Source organism: Panthera pardus, unplaced genomic scaffold (genome assembly GCF_024362965.1).
Source record: "Panthera pardus isolate Hobbes unplaced genomic scaffold, ASM2436296v1 HiC_scaffold_18, whole genome shotgun sequence".
NCBI lineage: Eukaryota > Metazoa > Chordata > Mammalia > Carnivora > Felidae > Panthera > Panthera pardus.
Genome location: NW_026526743.1, coordinates 9,779,604 through 9,797,567, shown reverse-complemented (window position 1 = coordinate 9,797,567; position 17,964 = coordinate 9,779,604). Strand labels below are relative to the sequence as shown.

Genomic DNA, 17,964 nt, shown 5'->3' with positions numbered 1-17,964 from the left:
GCCCTACCAGCTGAACCAACCAGGTGGCCCACTACCACGTTTAGAATAAAAAAAAAAAACACAAAAAAAAACCATGCTTTTTAACCACCTTCAGAGTGATAGTAAAGTGAATTTGAAATTACGTTATATTTAGAAATTATTGACTTAACCATATTGTGATGTCAACAACGTTTATCTCGAATGCATTTGAGTATAATTATCTCGTGTGGAACAATATAGTAAGTATAAAAAGAGCGATGTAATTTAATCTTTGTTTTAAAGTTATTGCTTTTTTAAAAGTAATAAATTATCACATGCCTTAGCCCTCCAAGCCCTACACCTCAGGTCTTGTCCCTGGGTAAGTCTCTGGAACACAGCACAGGGTTGAGTCTGACTCCGAGGTGAATGGGGAGTATAAACGGAAATGTTGGCCTGGGTGCACTTGTGAAATTGCACATTCCGCCCAGGCAGAATCTGCATTTCACACTCCAGTTTGCATCCATTTGCAGTTCAGTTGTTTAACTTAACTTTAATTGCAACAGTGTTCCAGGATCCAGCCACCGCCCACATCCACCCCGCACCGAGGTCCCAGCTCCCAAGATCACTGAGTTGCTTCATCCTCTCTGGCGGGACTCGTGGCTTTTGACTTGAATCGTTTTCAGCTGTGAAGAGGAAAACATCTGACTTTCCAACATAAGTGGCGCCCACAAAACTCTAAGCTTTTACCTTAAAATTGTTTGAAACATTAACTTGAAATAGAAAGTGCCGCTTCCCAGGATAAAGACCAGGCTGACTCCAGCACTCCCAAGCCCCGAAAACCCGGGAGGGAATCCCAGATCCGGCGCTGGAGTCGGCCCCGCCCACGCCTGTCCTCTCCGCGCGCCTCATCTCTATGGTTACCGCCAGCCCCTGAGACCCCGCCTCCCGCTCCCGCCGACCTTACGCTAGCCGGGCTTCGCTCTGCGCCCTGCACAGGCCCCGCCTCTTCCCTTTGCGCGCGCGCGGTTGCCTGCAGACCCGGAAGCGGGTTTCGTGGAGCGGTGGCCAGTCTGTGGAGTGTGAGTTTCGTCTTTCTTGTTTAAACTTGCGCCTCGCAGTCTCCCTTCCTCTGTCCCCGGGGTCTGGGGGCCGCTAAAATCTCCGCACCACCTCCTCCAGTCCAAGTAAATTCAGACGTCTCCGTGGGAGGCCGGGGGCTTCCCTTTTTGTTTGGAATTCGCGAGGTGGATGTTCGCTGCTCTCTGCCCCTAGAGGGCAGCGCCGGGCCGCCCCCTCGGGAGAGGCTGGTCCTTACCTGCGCCCTGAGATTCTGGAGAGCTCAGCCCTCTCCGGAGGCACGCTCACTTCCTCTCACCTCGCGTCTCTCTCAGCCGGCTCCTCTTAGTTCCCCAGGCCTCACCTTGTGCTGGGGAGGACTAGAAAGGGCCTGTCTTGAGACGGACCGTGCACCCGGCACTGGATAATGTGCTTTTGTGGGAGGTGGGCATCCAGTTACACCCCACTCCTGGGTGAGAGGAATCCGGAGGAGAGGGACTGCCCATCTTAAAAACAAAAGTCAGTTATTTTACCAGCAAAATGATTTTATTCTGGAAGAAGCAGAGGAATTGCAGTTCGGGACATGCATGGAGTGGTGAATTATTGGCAAGTTGGGAGAGAAAGGGAAGGTCAGCTCTAATTTTTAGGAGGAAATTGGGGAGGGTTTTTTGTTTTTTATTTATTTTTTTAAAGAGAGAGCGCGTGCGCGAGAGCACGAGCGGGGGACGAGCAGAGAGGGAGACCGAGAATCCCAAGCGGGCTCCCTGTTGTCAGCACAGAGCCTGATGAAGGGCTCACACTTAGGAACTGCGAGATCATGACCTGAGCTGAAATCAAGGAGTCGGAGGCTTAATTGACTGAGCCACCCAGGCGCCCCCGGGGGGAGTTTTAAACGGAAGTTCATTGGAGAAGAACAAGAGTTGAAGGTTGTGGCGGTTTTTCAGTGGCTGCAGGTGGTGGTCATTGCGTCTGTTGGTGGGGCAGGAAGGGATCTTCCTTTATTTTCTTACAAGCAGGAGATGAAATTCCCATGTGAAAAAGGACCTCCCTTGTTAAAGTAATTCTTCTGTTCGTTCTTCCTGCTGGTTAAGCAGGCTACAGGGAGTGGTACTTGCCAGAGAGCTCCCACTTCAGGGTTTCCCTCCTCCACTTTAAATGAGGTTTCCTTATTTATTTTCACAAGACCTACCGAGAGAATTACAGAAAAATGAATGAGGGAGAACCAGAAGCAGATGGCAAAGTTGCAGCAGTGGGAGAAAAGAAGGTTGAGAAATTTAGAGTAAAAAGAAAATCTCCAGAGGGATGATGGGGAGCAAAATGTAGAGAGGGGCAACAGGAGCGTGGGTAACAAAGGGGAAGGCACTTCACTTGGAGCCTAGGGAGAGGTTGAAAGAGTTGGAGTCCTGGCAGCCTGCGCGATGTGGTGCTGAGAGGAAAGAAGGGGCCAATGGGAGGAGACCAGAGGAACGGAGGGAGAAACAGCCTGGAGGGAGCCCAGCAAGCTGGGGGTGCCAGAGAGTGGGGACAGAGGGAGAGTAGCAGGGAAAGAGCACACTTAACTGGGAGAGCAGATGGGAGCTGGGGAGGAAAGAGAAATGCATGAACATTGGGGACAATCAGAAAGGTTGGGGAGAAAGCAACAAGAAGGGGAACAGGTTACAGAATGGGTCAGAACAAGTGTGCAAGAAGAAACCCAGAGGAGAGAAACGGCAGGACAGGAGAGGGGAACAGAATGGCGCAGAAACCCAAGGGGAAAATGGAAAAGCAAACCAAAAAAAAAAAAAGAAAAGGGGTTGGGGGAGAGATAAATATTGAGAGAAGGAAAGACAGTAGTGAGCAAAGTAATCCAGATGAATGGTGAATTGGTTGGATATGGATGATGAAGTATGTTACGTTACATATGGCTTTATAATATAATACACTTAAAATTAGAATAAATTATGCAGATAAGGGTGAGGATTGCAAAACTCCTTTCTAAAAAGCCTGTGCATCTTATAATTATTTGCTTCAGAATATACCTTCCATTTGCAATCCCTGTTCAGCCAGGAAGGCAGAGACTTCACTCAGTCATGGGTCACCCTCTTCCCTTTGTCTGGGCTCCAAGGATAGAAGTGGGGCAAGAAATGGCCCTCATGACACGCTGCCTTTTTATGGAACATGAAAACTGAAAACTGTTGCTTCTTTGTAATGGATTTTACTTTTTTCTTCCTGATTCGCTTATATTTACATCATTTTCCTTTTTGAAGCTTGAAATACATCTTTATACTTTCCTATAAATAATTAACTTCTGAAGTGAGCTTTGAAAGCATCCTATAAACAGTTTCTGGCATTCTTTTCTAAGCATGACCTTGCCATTTTTAAAAATTTTGGTCTCATACTTCATTGTTTAAAAAAAATGTTTTTTTAACTTTTCTTTTTTAAGTTTATTCTGTTTGGTTCAGACAGGTCTGTAAGCTCTCTCTTTGTCATGTATATTGAGAACTTCCTTTAGTATCTAGTATAATTTTAGACTGTTCCAGTGTGTACTTCGTAAACATGTCAGTAATCTCTTATGTAAGTCGAAACCTGGTTTAAGCTGTCACTTTAATACTCAGTTTTCTTACCTTTTATGTGATCTTTTGAAACAGTGGGCCATGAGCTACCGAATAGATATTCCCCTCAAGTTCCTCTTGCCTGCTTTTTGCAAATATTGAAGAATGGGCTGATTTACTTGGAAATGTCACCTAACAGAGCCCATCTGTTCCTGATGAGGAAATTCGTGTCTTGTTTCTATAGGTGGCCGCCTTGCAGTGTTTACAGCAGCAATTCATTATGTGTTCAAAATTCTGAATTTTGTAAATGTTTTAGTGTGATGTTCTGGATAAAGGGAGTTTAGTGCCTGAGCACACAGCGATTATACCTTGAGATAAAAGTTTCCTAAGGGCGCCTGGCTGGCTCATTTGGTAGAGCGTGTGACTCTTCTTAATTTTTCTTTAAATGTTTTTATTCATTTTTGAGAGACCAAAAGAGACAGCACGAGCAGGCGAGAGGCAGAGAGAGAGGGAGACACATAAGCAGGCTCCAGGCTCTGAGCTGTCAGCACAGAGCCCCGACACAGGGCTCGAACTTACGAACGTTGAGATCATGACCTGAGTTGAAGTCAGACACTTAACCAACTGAACCACACAAGTGCCCCTAGCGTGCGACTCTTGATCTCAGGGTCATGAGTTCAAGCCTAACACTGGGCTTAGAGATTATTTAAAAAGAAAAAAATAAAGGAAAAGAAAAGAAATGGAAGTTTCCTTAGCCCGGACATGTGAAAGATGGTCCTGGAATTTTTAAGAGAGAAGAGTGATGTGGGCAAACTCTGCCCACTGGGCCATTCAGGCCACCCTATCAGAATTCAGTTATACCCAGTTTTGCTTACTCAATGCAGACCTTCTCAGGATAACTTGGTGAAATGACTCCCTTGTGGGCCTCAGTGAGCCCAGCTCAACATGGAGATGACGGACTAGACAGACACTGGATTTGAGCAACACTGAGCCCTGACTTCATTGGCAGAATACAATGCATATCTCGTGTGGCAGTTCTTGGACAGAGTGCCCAGATGTCAGTAGAATTGTAAATGGGTCCCAGTCCTCCAAAAATGAAACACAGAACACTAGGATGGAGGCAGAGACACAGACTCTGAGTCACAGTCACCCCTCTCTCTGCAGCAGGCGTGACTCTCTCGGCAGAGTATGTCCCTCCCTGGCATTGAACCCTCTGCTGGCTCCATCGTCACCAGGACAGAATACAGACTCACTGTGGCTGCACAGCCCGAATCGTCAGGCCCTGCCAGTGTCTCCAGCCTCGTCCTGGGACCTTACCCTCTCCTCACAGTTCGCTGTGCCCCAGTCACGATCACCTTTTCTCTGTTCCCAAACACCAGCCTTTTCTGTCACAGGTCCTCGTCCCTGCTCTGACCTGATGTCCCTAAACCATGTCAGCTCTGGCCCTTTCTCCTTCAGGTTTAGGCTCAGAGATGTCTCTCCAGGCTCTCCAGCCCGACACTTCAAGTGCCCTTCCCCAGCCATCTGTCGTGTTATGCAGGTTGAATCGTCTCCATTGAGTCTTTCCTGTTTTGTCTCAGCTGGAGGGAGCACGAAGTCCCTCCTTCCCAGGCTGGCGGCTGCACCTCACTTTGGGCTTGGGTTGAGCTGCCGGGCCTGTGGTAGAGCTGAGTAGTCCTCGGGGAAGACCAAGGAGGCCGGGCAGGTGGTGATGCTCATGCCAGTATTTGTTCTGGGAATTTCAGTTAATGGATCGAAATCTCCTGTGGCTGCTTATTTACTCAAGAGCAGAAGGACATACCGGGGCCTGGAAGGCCCTACAGACCAGGGGTCCCCACGTGTTCACCTGCTGCGTCACTGCCCTTCACCAGCTCTCAGGTGGCCCGGGCTGTGCATGTCACCAGGGACCGGCTGCATCCTGGGCGGGGGCTTGGCTTCCAGCAGTTATCTGCTCAGAGTCAAGAGTCTCAGTTTCCCTTCAGGAGGGTGAGGACGAGGTCAGGAGCCTCAAGGGACATAAAATAGGCACCACGAAGAACTAGAGGTTCTTGCAACTTGCTGTGAGTGGGGAGGGGAGACCTGGTGGCCTCTGGGAAGAGATCTGGGGCCTCTCTGTCTCTCACGTCCCACCACACTGGATCTGGACAACCTTTGACTGTTTTTCAGCTGGACTCCCTGTTGTCCCCACTTGCTCACAAGTGTTCCCTGGCGGGGCCACCTCGTTGGTGTCCATACTGAAGACCCGGTATCCTTCACTCTGCACTCGTGTCCGTTACTGGTGTGGTGCCCATGCCTCTTGGCCCAGTTTGCTCAGCCGCATGTCGAGGAGAGGTGGGAAGATGGGGAAAATGGAAGTGAGGCGAGAGGGGTGTGCGGGAGGGAAGCGGAAGCAAGTGTGGGCCCCCAGATGGCCCAGGGAACGGTGTGTGCGCGTGTCCCGGGCATGGCTGTGGGGTGAGGGGTGTGTGGACCTGTTGGGAAGGGGTGTCTCGGTTCCTGCGGGAACACCGGGAAGTGGTTTGTGGGTGGTTGTGGGGCTGCATGGGTCCGTTTGCGGAGCCGTTGTCGTGGCCCAGGTTCCCCCGGACCCAGATGCTGAGGCTGAGATTTGCCAGCTGGGGTTTAATTGGGAAACTTGATGACACTTGAGGAGACACGAAAAGGAGAGGGATTAGGCAGAGGCACATTCCCCTGTGATGTTGTTCGAGCCACAGGGAGCTCTGGCCGCAGCTGGATGGTGCCTCGGTCCTACGGGTTGGGGGGAGTCTGGGAATCTGTTCCACACAGTAACCTGTGTGGAGTCTGTGCAAGAATCATCGTCTGACACGGAGGATTTGGAGGGAAGGTCTCAGAGAACCTTCTGGATTATTCTGTGTTGCAAGTCAAGAAGGATTCAGATGCATTTTGGAAGATCTAAGTGAGAGTTTTGAATGTTTAAGAAGATATTGGGGGCTCATGCATCCTTGTAGACATCTGTTGACAGGTAGGAGAGTGGTCTGAGTGAAGGACTCTTGACTCTTTTTTTCTTTAATCTCGACACCCAATGTGAGGCTCGAACTCACGACCCCAACCAAGATCAGGAGTCGCACGTTCTACTGACTGAGCCAGCCAGGCGCACTGGATTTGGCTTTCTGTGCCTCCCCTGCACCTGGTCAGCTGCTCTGTCCCTCACGATGAAGACTGTTCCGAGGGCAAACAGTACCCCTGCGCATTTCAGTGCCCCCAAATGAAGGCCATGCGAGAGGTTGCACCACCGTCGTTTTGTGTGTTGCTGAGCCAGAGACTGTTCCCGGGTCGCCAGCCCCACCCACTGCCTCGGGACCGGATGGGATCCTTCCTCCACTCCATCTCGAGTTTGTACGCGGCAGGAAATAATTTCAGTCAGCACACGCAGATGGTGGTTTCGCCCGTCTTCCACACGCACGTGCACGCCTCCCCCCCAAAGCCGCTTATTCACTGTCTTCGTTGAATCTTTAAACCCAAACATTCTCAGGGCGTCTGGGTGGCTCAGTCGGTTGAGCGTCCAACTTCGGCTTAGGTCGTGATCTCATGACTTGTGAGTTCGAGCCCCACATTGGGGTCTGCACTGAGCGTACAGAACCTTCTTGGGCTTCTCTTTCTCTTCCTCTCTCCCAGCCCCTCCCTGCTCATGTGCTCTCTCTCGCTCGTTCTCCCTCCCTCCCTCCCTTCAAATAGACTTAAAAAAATTGTTTTAAATAACAAAACGTTCTCTATTAACTAATTTCCCCTCTGGTAAGCCCTTCTCTTCCTTACTCCCTTTCATTTTTTTTTTCATGTTTCAAGTTTTTATTTAAATTCTAGTTTTCAACATACAGCGTAATATTAGTTTCAGGAGCAGAATGCAGTGATTCATCACCTACATACGACACCCAGTGCTCAGCACAAGTGGCCTCCTTAATGCGCATCCCACCCCGTGCTCCCTTTCAGGACACAAGACCCTAAAAGCCTGCTTCCACTGTCTTCAAATCTGGTCTCCACTCGTCTCGTGAACCCCATCTGGTCAAGCTTTCAACAGCTACCGTGCCCCTGAGACTTTGTCTTTCAGAGCCACAGCGACCCCATTTCTCAGTCCAGGATTGAATGTCCTGTCTTTATTTTGCTTTTCCTGTCAGGGGCAGGTGGCACATGTGACCACTCCCTCTTCCTCGACACGCTTTTTTTTCTTAGTTTGAGGACATCTCGCTAAGCTTTACTACCCTATTTACCTGTTGGTTTCCCCGATCACTGGTCACCTCTTAGCTTCCCTGCTGGTGTCTGCTGAACTCCCTGGTCTCCGAGTGCGGGGCACCCCGCAGCTGAGTCCTTGAACCTCTTCTCTCTGGCTACACCCCTGCCTTTCCTTATCACTTCATCTCCGGTTCTCAGCACCACCTGCATGTCTCCTGGTTTCCGCTTCCACCAGACTTCTGCCCTGGACTCCGTCCCGTGTCCAGCTGCCTCGACATCTCTGCTAGGACGTCTGGGGCACATCCATCTTAACTTGTCCAGAACTGACTCGACCTCCCCCAGTCACCCTCCCCCTGCACCCTCCACATTTTGGTTAAGGGCAACCCTCTACTTCCTGGGGCTTAGTGAACAGCTTGGCATAATTCTAAATATGAGATACTACATTATTTGTAAATATTTGAATGTGTATGATGAAAAAAATCTGATGTTTGCTTCAAATGAGAGGAGGAACATATCGTTTCTTTCAAGACATGGGGGGCAAATGTTGGAAGACACGCCCTTCCGGATCTGCCTCCCCAGGTGCCTGTCTGTCCTCCTCCCCTGCTGGTCTCCTCACCCCACTGCTGCCACGCAGGCCTCTTCCCCTCTCCTGGGGCCAGGCTTGCTCCTGCCTGAGGGCCTCCCGGGGCCTGTCCCTCTGCCTGGTACTGTGTGGCCCCTCAGAGGGGGGTGGCAAACAAGCTCCCTCCTCTGGGTCCTCGTTCTGATGCCACCTTCTCAGTGGAGCCTCTCAGACCCCCTCCCAGAGAGTCCCTTCAAATGGCCAAGGGGAGACAGGGCCTGATCTCAGTCCTAGTTAAAGTGCCTGGGGGGTTTCTGATGTGTCTCCAGCGCTGAGCACCAAGGCTGTGGTGCTCCCTGTCTGAGGCTGACATCCGCCCCTGACCCAGGGAGAGGTGAGGGGGCCCGGCTCTGCGTGGGGTGTGATCGGGGCAGGCCTGTGACCTGCAGGGGAGGGTCAGGTCCCGCCCAGGTCCCCACTGATGCGGTGTGCGGGGGCTTCACCAGGGCGGGAGCCGGTTCTGAAGAAGAAGGGTGGGAAGGTCACTTGCTGGCCTCTGGAGGAGTCCACTGTCCCGGGGCACCCCCTGTGTTTTCACACGGAGAGGCCTTCCCGTGTGAGGCTGCAGGACGGGAAGGACCCAGACTGACTCAAAGCATTAAGCTGCGTTTTGTTGACACTTAGGATTGAATTCCCAAGCCTGATCCTGCCTGAGGAAGAATCCTGGAAAGGGAGGAAGAGCAAAGGAAAGGAGTCGGGAATGGCCGTCTATCAGGTGAAGTCATATCCTGGGTCGATTTCCTGTCTCTCATTCCTGCAAGGCCCTTCTTGAACTTGCTAACCTTGTCTGAGTCTGAAGTGTTTGTCCACACTCCCCCAGACCTTCCCACCCCCGTCCCTCTCCTCTGCACTTAGATTCCAGCTCATCATGACCCAGGGACCGGAGCCTATGAGGAGGGCCCTTTGTGTCGTGGAGAGTCAACTCCTCTTACTTCAGTAAATTTGAATGTGTGTGTGTGTGTGTGTGTGTGTGTGTGTGCAGGGATGCACAAGCCTGTAGTATTTACAGACATTATCGTTACTTCATAAATAAGTTTATTAATTTTTGAAGTTAAATCTTAAGTATTTGCATGGCTTTACATGTTTTCTACACTATCACATTAATGAGTTAAATAGCACAAGAGTGATATTTATGTGCGTGTGCGTGTGCATGCACAGATACAATGACCATGCTGTTAGCCTTAAACTTGTCTCTAATTGTTTCAGGAATCCCTCTCTCAACATTCTTTTCATGCTATCTGGTATATATGTTTCGTTGTTTAGGTTCAGTTCCAAAGCCTAAATGTCTGGGTTCTGGAGCTTTTTCTGCCATTTCTTAGAGCATTTGACCTTGGGCAGGCTTCGGGGAATGTGTGTGACACAGTTGTCTCCTCGGTAAGATGGGAACAGATCTGTCTATGATGAGTGATGTCGATGTCAATGGGAGTTAGTGCGTGGAAAGCATTTAGCATGATGGCTAGCACGTGGGAAGTCTTCAAGAGCCTTTACTCACCGTGGCCTTCCTCTAAAGCCATCATGGGTATTGTCTTCTCTGAAGATAACACTCATGCCTTTGCTCATCTAGATATTGAATATCACTCATTGTGACATTGATAGATATCACAACATGATGGATAACACTTCTAGATAACCTTATATTGATTTTCTATTTTTTAAAAAAATTTTTTAATCTTTATTTATTTTTGAGAGAGAGAGAGAGAGAGAGAGCGGGCACAAATGGGGGAGGAACAGAGAGGGAGACACAGAATCCAAAGGAGGCTCCAGGCTCTGAGCTGTCAGCACATAGCCCGACGTGGGGTTCGAACTCATGAACTACAAGATCATGACCTGAGCTGAAGCCGGGTGTTTAACCAACTGAGCCACCCAGGCGCCCTATTTTTTTTTTAAGTTTATTATTATTAATAATATTATTATTATTTTTTTTAGTAATCTCTGCACCCAACGTGGGGCTCAAACTCACAACCCCAAGATCAAGAGTCACATGCTCCCAACGGGCACCCCTGATTTTCTGTTTTTATATTTCTTATATTGTCCACAAAAATGAAAAAAGCCATATTGATTTAGAGGCCATCCTAACCTCTTATGGGAACGTGTAATAAGCCAAAATTGGGGACACATAACTTGCTCAGAAATACCTTACATAGATCTGTAAGAAAACCTACTTCATCTGAATTGATCCTTACACGTTTCTCGTCTTCCTGTTTTGTGTGCGGATAACTCTCCCCGTAGCTCCTTGGTGAAATGTGTTCTCGTTTCAGGGATGGTTGACCTTCAGGGATGTGGCCATAGAGTTCTCTCAGGAGGAGTGGGAGTGCCTGGACCCCGCTCAGAGGGCCTTGTACAGGGACGTGATGCTGGAGAACTACAGGAACCTGGTCTCCCTGGGTGAGGAAAACTTCCCTCCAGAAGTGGAGATCTGCCCTTGGGTGTCTGCATTCTCCTCCTTGGAGTCCCTGTCTTACTTGACTGAGATTGAAGTCCTGTTGCCTCAGATACGAAAAGCCTCATAACGTGGTATCTGGACTTGACACTTACACTTTTGTCAGATGATTTGCACACTTAATCAGGCATGCTGCCAGAACTTAAGTATGCATAAAACCTTATGAAAAGCTTAAAATACCCAATTCCTTTTTTTTTTCTCCCCCTGTGCTGTTGATTCACTGGTTCTTACAAGAGAGCGAGATCCTCGTGTAAACTGTTCTGTAAGTATTCAGAGGAGGCAGTCAGAGGATGAATTTTTTGTTTTTTAGCTCTACTGAGGTATAACTGGCAAAGAAAATTGTAATATATTGAAAGGGTACACTGTAGTGATTTGACGTACATATACATTGTGAAAGGATTTCCATAATCAAGTTAATTAACACACGTTACGTCACATATTTACTTTTTAAAAAATTTTTTGGTGAGGACACTTAAGTTCTATTCTCTTAGCAAATTTCAATGATACGATATTACCAACTGTAGTCACCATGTTGTACGTTAGCTCTGCGGACCTTGTTCAGCACGTGGCTGAAATTTTGTCCCCTTTTACCAACTTACCCCGTGTCCCCTATGCCTCCCCCTCAGCAGCCACCCATCCTACTCTGTTTTCTAAGCATGGCTTCTTGCCTGGTCTCCACACTCCCTCCCTATTACCTGTCTTACATTTTGGCCACACACCCACACTGTAATTCCTATAGTTAATTCCTATAATTCCATCGTGGGACAGCATGATGGTGTTTGCCACGTCAGTCCCTTCTTTTTTCCCAAGGTTGGAATTCTGACTGCCCTGGCACATTTACCCCTCCGTAGATTGGCAAATACCATCACTTCTCTCATGTGCTCATTACCTCCTGCCCTCCGCTCCTGACCTTCCTTCTTTCTGACCTTCCCTCACACGGTACCTCCATCTGGATGGACCACACCGTTCCTTACTAGCTTATGAATTGTGTAGAACTTGAACGCCCTGATTCCCGCAGGCCCCCCTCACCAGCCACACTACTTCCCACGTTAAGAAAGATCCCTGCTTATCCACTGTATCGCTGTTTCAGGACACTACAGAAATCCTTATTGCGGGGGTGACAGGGTACTCAGGGTGGCTGGGTAACACTGTTAGCACAACACAGCTCTGGTGTCTCCCTCAACGTATTTATGTCGAAGCTCCCGATCTTGACTGTGATTTGCAGGCGTTTATGCATGAGCACACTTTGTCTGAACCCGCAGGCCCAGGTCAAACCCTCTTTCTCATACTTACTTTCTCTATGAATAAGGGTTAGAAACACAAACCCCATGTGCCTACTGTCCCTATTTAAAAAGTGGTGGTGATGTACTTCAAGGCTTTTAGCCATGTCAGCGCTATTAGAAGGCTTAAGATAGTCCGTGTTTTATTTTTTTTTAATTTTATTTTTAATTTTTTAAAATTTACATCCAAATTAGTTAGCATATAGTGAAACAATGATTTCAGGAGTACATTCCTTAATGCCCCTTACCCATTTATCCCATCTCCTCTCCCACAGTGCCTCCCGTAACCCTCAAGTTTGTTCTCCATATTTATGAGTCTCTTCTGTTTTGTCCCCCTCCCTGTTTTTATATTATTTTTGTTTCCCTTCCCTTAGGTTCATATGTTTTGTCTCTTAAAGTCTTCCTGTGAGTGAAGTCATATGATTTTTGTCTTTCTCTGACTAATTTCACTTAGCATAATACCCTCCAGTTCCATCCACGTAGTTGCAAATGGCAAGATTTCATTCTTTTTGATTGCCGAGTAATACTTCAGTGTGTGTGTGTGTGTGTGTGTGTGTGTGTGTGTGTGTGTGTGTATGTATACATACATACGTACACCACATCTTCTTTATCCATTCATCCATCGATGGACATTTGGGCTCTTTCCATGCTTTGGCTATTGTTGATAGTGCTGCTATAAACATGGGGGTGCATGTGTCCCTTCGAAACAGCACACCTGTATCCCTTGGATAAATGCCTAGTAGTGCAATTGCTGGGTTGTAGGGTAGTTCTATTTTTAATTTTACGAGGAACCACCATACTGTTTTCCGGAGTGGCTGCACCAGCTTGCATTGCCACCAACAATGCAAAATGCTCCAGCAGCCTGGAGCCTGCTTTGGATTCTGTGTCTCTTTCTCTCTCTGCCCCTCCCCGCTCGTGCTGTGTCTCTCTCATCTCTCAAAAATAAATAAATGTTACAAAAAATTTAGATTACTCATTAGATAAGTTTGTTCTGGATTATTTACCATTAGAGTATATCATGCCATGCTTTAGAATTAGTGCCCAATAAAGATGCAGTAAATATTGCATCCTCGCCAACATCTGTTGTTGCCTGAGTTGTTAATATTAGCCATTCTGACAGGTGTAGGGTGGTATCTCATTGTGGTTTTGATTTGTAAAGCTATTCCGTGTTTTATAGTAAAGTCTCAGAAATTCCTTGACTTTTGTAAGATACGGCAACCTTCTGTCATGATTTCGATCAGATGGTCTTTTGTCTGTGCCTTGGCTCAGCCTGCCGTAGCAAGTACCAAAACCAGATGGCTTAACTAATAGAAATTTATCTCTCACAGTTCTGGAGTCTGGCAAGTCCAAGATCTTGGTGCTAGTCAGTTCAGTTCCTGATGAGGCTTCTTCTGGTTTAGAGCACTGCCTTCTTGCCGTGTCTGTGCATGATGGAAAGAGTAAGGCAGCAAGCTCTCATATCTCTTCTTGTAACGGCCCTGATCCCATTCGCGACCCTGCACCCTCATGACCTGGTTACCTGCCAAAGACCCCACCTCCAACCCCATCATATTGGGGTGGACACAAACATTCAGGCCATGCAGCCTGCGCTATATTTTGTATGTTTTTATTCTACAATTCTGTCCAAACATTGTTTGATCTGGCCTTCATTAATAAGATTTTCACGCACAAACTCATTATTACATATACTTTGTGGCCAGTGAACTAAAAAATTAAAGAATACTACATAGATAGGGAATTGATGAGCTGTTACATAAGTGCAGGCCGAAACTCATAATTGTGATTTATGGGGTGCCTGCCTGGTGCAGTCAGTAGAGCATGTGACTCTTGATCTCGGGGTTGTGAGTTTGAACTCCCTGTTGGGCATAGAGATACCTTAAAAAAAAAAATCATAATTGTGATTTCTGACTTCTTTTTCCCAATTATGTTAAGTATTTCCCTGACTGGATACTTCAAAAATGAGTGGTCTTAACATAAATTCCAGTTTTCATATTGTATGCTGGTTCTGGAATAGAAGCCCTTGCTTTTTTTTTTTTTTTCCTCTCGAGAGATTTGTTGAGAATTCCACAAACTATAATTTTGTATCATTGTGGTTACTTATTACTTCAGTCCTGCTTTTACTCTAGGTTACTAGAATGTTTTATTAATTGTCGTTATGACTTACAGATGATGGTTTTTTGGTATGCACAGTGCAGCATAGCCGACTTACACTGCTTGTTAAAAATGGCCATTCTGAGGGAATACAGTTACATGACTGGTATTCAGAAAAATATTTTTATAACATTGATTAAAGTCTCCCTCATTTCCCCAGTGCTACTATAGTTTTCCAATTCTAAATTGCCATTTATTTAGATAGCGCGCCTCGGTGGCTCAGTCGGTTAAGCATCCGACTTCGGCTCAGGTCATGATCTCACTGTTCGTGGGTTTGAGCCCCATGTCAGGCTCTGTGCTGACAGCTCGGAGCCTGGAGCCTGCTTTGGATTCTGTGTCTCTTTCTCTCTCTGCCCCTCCCCGCTCGTGCTCTGTCTCTCTCATCTCTCAAAAATAAATAAATGTTAAAAAAAATTTAGATTACTGGTTAGATAAGTTTGTTCTGGATTATTTACCATTAGAGTATATCATGCTGTGCTTTAGAATTAGTGCCCAATAAAGATGCAGTAAATATGGACAGTACTTTTACCTCTTCAAACATGAAACAACCATATATTTTCTGTGAAAAATTGGCAGGTAATGGTGTGCCATTGCAGAACATGATGAGAAAATCCCCCTCTTTTCAGGGCTGACGTAAGTTTGCATACTGTGATTTTTTTTTTTTTTTTTTTTTTTTGCCATTGATTATTTAATTTTTTTTTAGTGTTTGTTCATTTTTGAGAGAGGGAGAGAGACAGACCATGAGTGGGAAGAGGGGCAAAGAGAGAGGGAGACAGAGAGTCCGAAGCAGGCTCCGGGCTCTGAGCTGTCATCGCAGAGCCCGATGCGGTGCTCAAACCCACGGACTGCAAGATCACGACCTGAGCTGAAGTCGGACACTTAACCGACTAGGCCACCCAGGTGCCCCAACATTGACTATTTAAAGTAGGCTTTAAAATCAATTTGCATTAGATGTAATTAACCCTTTTATATTAAAGAATCCTGTACCTTTTGTGTTCCTAAAAATTGAAAGTCATGGTTGCAACATTTCATAACTGATCAATATATGTAGTACTTTTGGTGTAATACGTTTTTCAATATGAGAGTTTTCTGTAATTAATTGGAAACCTATGGTTCTTTATATCTTGTAGCTCTCTCTCCCAAATGCGTGATCAAGGAACTACCACCAAAAGAAAACAGTAATACAGGGGAAGTATTGCAGACAGTTATATTGGAAAGACGTGAAAGCCGTGGCGCCGAAGATTGTGGCTTCAGAGATATCCAGAAAAGTCTTCACGACTCTGAGTGTCAGCGGAGGGACGGTGAGAGAAATTACGAAGGTGTGCTCGTGACCCTCAACGAAAACCTGACTGGTAGAAGAGACGCAGGAAATGAGCCGATTGAAGACAGGTCTGGACTAAGCTTTCAGTCACGTCTGGCTGGCGTGCAGATACTTCAGACTGAAGGGAAAATCTACGAATGTCACCAAGTGGCGAGGTCTGTCAGCGATAGTGCCTCAGTTTCACTACTTCCCACAGTTCTTCCAAGAGTCCCGACCAACATCTCCAATGAACGTGGGAATGATCCCTTGCGTTCTTCATTACTCACACGAGACCAGAAAGCGCGCATCAGGGAAGAACCTTACACACGTGAGGAGTGTGACAAAGCAGTGAATCCCGGTCTCCACCCCACTGGACGCCAGGTAGTCCAGACAGGAGAGAAACCGTATAAGTGTGACATGTGTGGGAAGGTCTTCAGTCGCAACTCGCACCTCGCACGTCATCACAGAATTCACACCGGAGAGAAACCTTACCGCTGCAATGAGTGTGGCAGGGCCTTCAGTGAGTGTTCAGGTCTTACGAGCCATCAGGTGATCCATACGGGAGAGAAGCCTTACAGGTGTCATGAGTGTGGCAAGGTCTTCAGTCAGAGCTCAGGCCTGGTGAGTCACCGAAGAATTCACACGGGAGAGAAGCCGTACAAGTGCCACGAGTGTGGCAAAGCCTTTACCTACGGCTCACAGCTCACTAACCACCACGTAATCCATACCGGTGTGAAACCCTACAAATGTAACGAGTGTGGCAAAGCCTTTAATCAGAGCTCGCATCTCACCAGGCATCAGATAATCCACACGGGAGAGAAACATTACAAGTGTGACGAATGCGGGAAGGTCTTCCGTTACGATTCACACCTGGCGCGTCATCGCAGGACTCATTCTGGAGAGAAGCCTTACCAGTGCCACGAGTGCGGCAGAGCCTTTACTATGCTGTCGAGCCTTACTTACCATCAGGTGATCCATACTAGAGAGAAACCTTACAAATGTAACGAATGCGGCAAGGTCTTCAGTCAGAGTTCGAGCCTGCCTAGTCATCGGAGAATTCATACCGGAGAGAAACCTTACCAGTGTGACCAGTGTGGCAGATCGTTCATTCAGCGCTCCAACCTCACTAGACACCAGATGATCCATACTGGACAGAAGCCTTATAAATGTAGTCATTGTGGCAAGGTCTTCACTCAGAACTCAAGCCTTGTCAGCCATCAGAGAATTCATACCGGGGAGTAATCTGACGAACGTAGGGAGCGTGACAACGCATTCGATTTGAAGTTCACGCACGAGTCGGCATCAGAGAGCCCACACTAGAGAGAAATCACATAAATGTAACGTGTGCGGCAGAGGACTTACACAGGCTTCGCAACTCACTAGACATCGGGATCTACATCTCTGATAAAACCACATGAATGTAATGTGCGTGCTAAGGCTTCTACCCACGGATCAAAACCACAGAACATCACAGGGCCCACACCGGAGAGCAGCCTTACAAATGTAATGAATCTGAGAGGGCTTTTTGTCAAACATCCTGCCTTCGATGTCTTTGATGACAGAGCGTGAGCGGGGGAGGGGCAGAGAGAGAGGGAGACACGCAATCCGAAGCAGGCTCCAGGCACTGAGCTGTCAGCCCAGAGCCCGACGTGGGGCTCGAACCCACGGACCGCGAGACCGTGACCTGAGCCGAAGTCGGACGCTCAGTCGACTGAGCCGCCCAGGTGCCCCCAGAGAGTTTCTATGAGGAGTAAAATAATGAAATCTCAAGTTCTCTAAAGTGAGATACCGAAATAGTACACACCACAGGATAAATTGTTTTTTTTCAAATACTCAAAGCATACCACAGAATAAAGTCAAAATGTGTTAAAACTCCAGATGGGAAGATAGATAACACAGAGATAGAGCAAAGGTATATGGATCCTGAGGATAATGTTCTATGGAATCTTTTCTGGTTTAAAGTATTATTGTTTTACATCATTTTTGAGCTAATATTAGTACAGGTATGAAGTTTTTGTGGAGTTTTTTTGTTTTTTTTTTTTTAAATTCTCTTAGTTTCCTTGGTACCTCTGTCCGAGCTCAATTGGAAGTACTTGTATGGGGCCATTTCTGGGTTCTCTGTTCTTTTCCATTGATTTATTTGTGTCTCACTCCACGAATACAATGTAGTTTTGATTACTTTTTACTATATTAGAAATCTTGCATGAATGATTCTGACCACTTTATTCTTTTTCAGATGCTCTGGCTATTCTAGTTCCTTTGCCTTTCTTTATAAATTTTAGAATAATCTTGTTTGTATTGTAGAAAATACCTTGATAGAATTTACATTAACCTGTCTATCAATTTGTAATCATTTGACATCATTTCTATGTTGTATCTTCCAGTAAATGGCTGTGGTAGGTCTCTATTTGTGTAAACTTTTATAGATTTTAGCATCA

The 17,964-nt window shown here is 46.9% G+C and overlaps 1 protein-coding gene across 1 annotated transcript; it reads left to right on the top strand.

The window, feature by feature from the left end:
- The first annotated feature begins 982 nt into the window (after nt 1–982).
- On the top strand, nt 983–17,344 carry LOC109252917 (zinc finger protein 347-like). The gene is made up of 4 exons (XM_019425407.2): nt 983–1,037; nt 8,980–9,070; nt 10,614–10,740; nt 15,357–17,344. Exons 2-4 carry the CDS (start codon nt 9,056–9,058, stop codon nt 16,766–16,768), a joined length of 1,554 nt encoding a protein of 517 aa, XP_019280952.2. The 5' UTR covers nt 983–1,037; nt 8,980–9,055; the 3' UTR covers nt 16,769–17,344.
- Nucleotides 17,345–17,964: the final 620 nt, after the last annotated feature.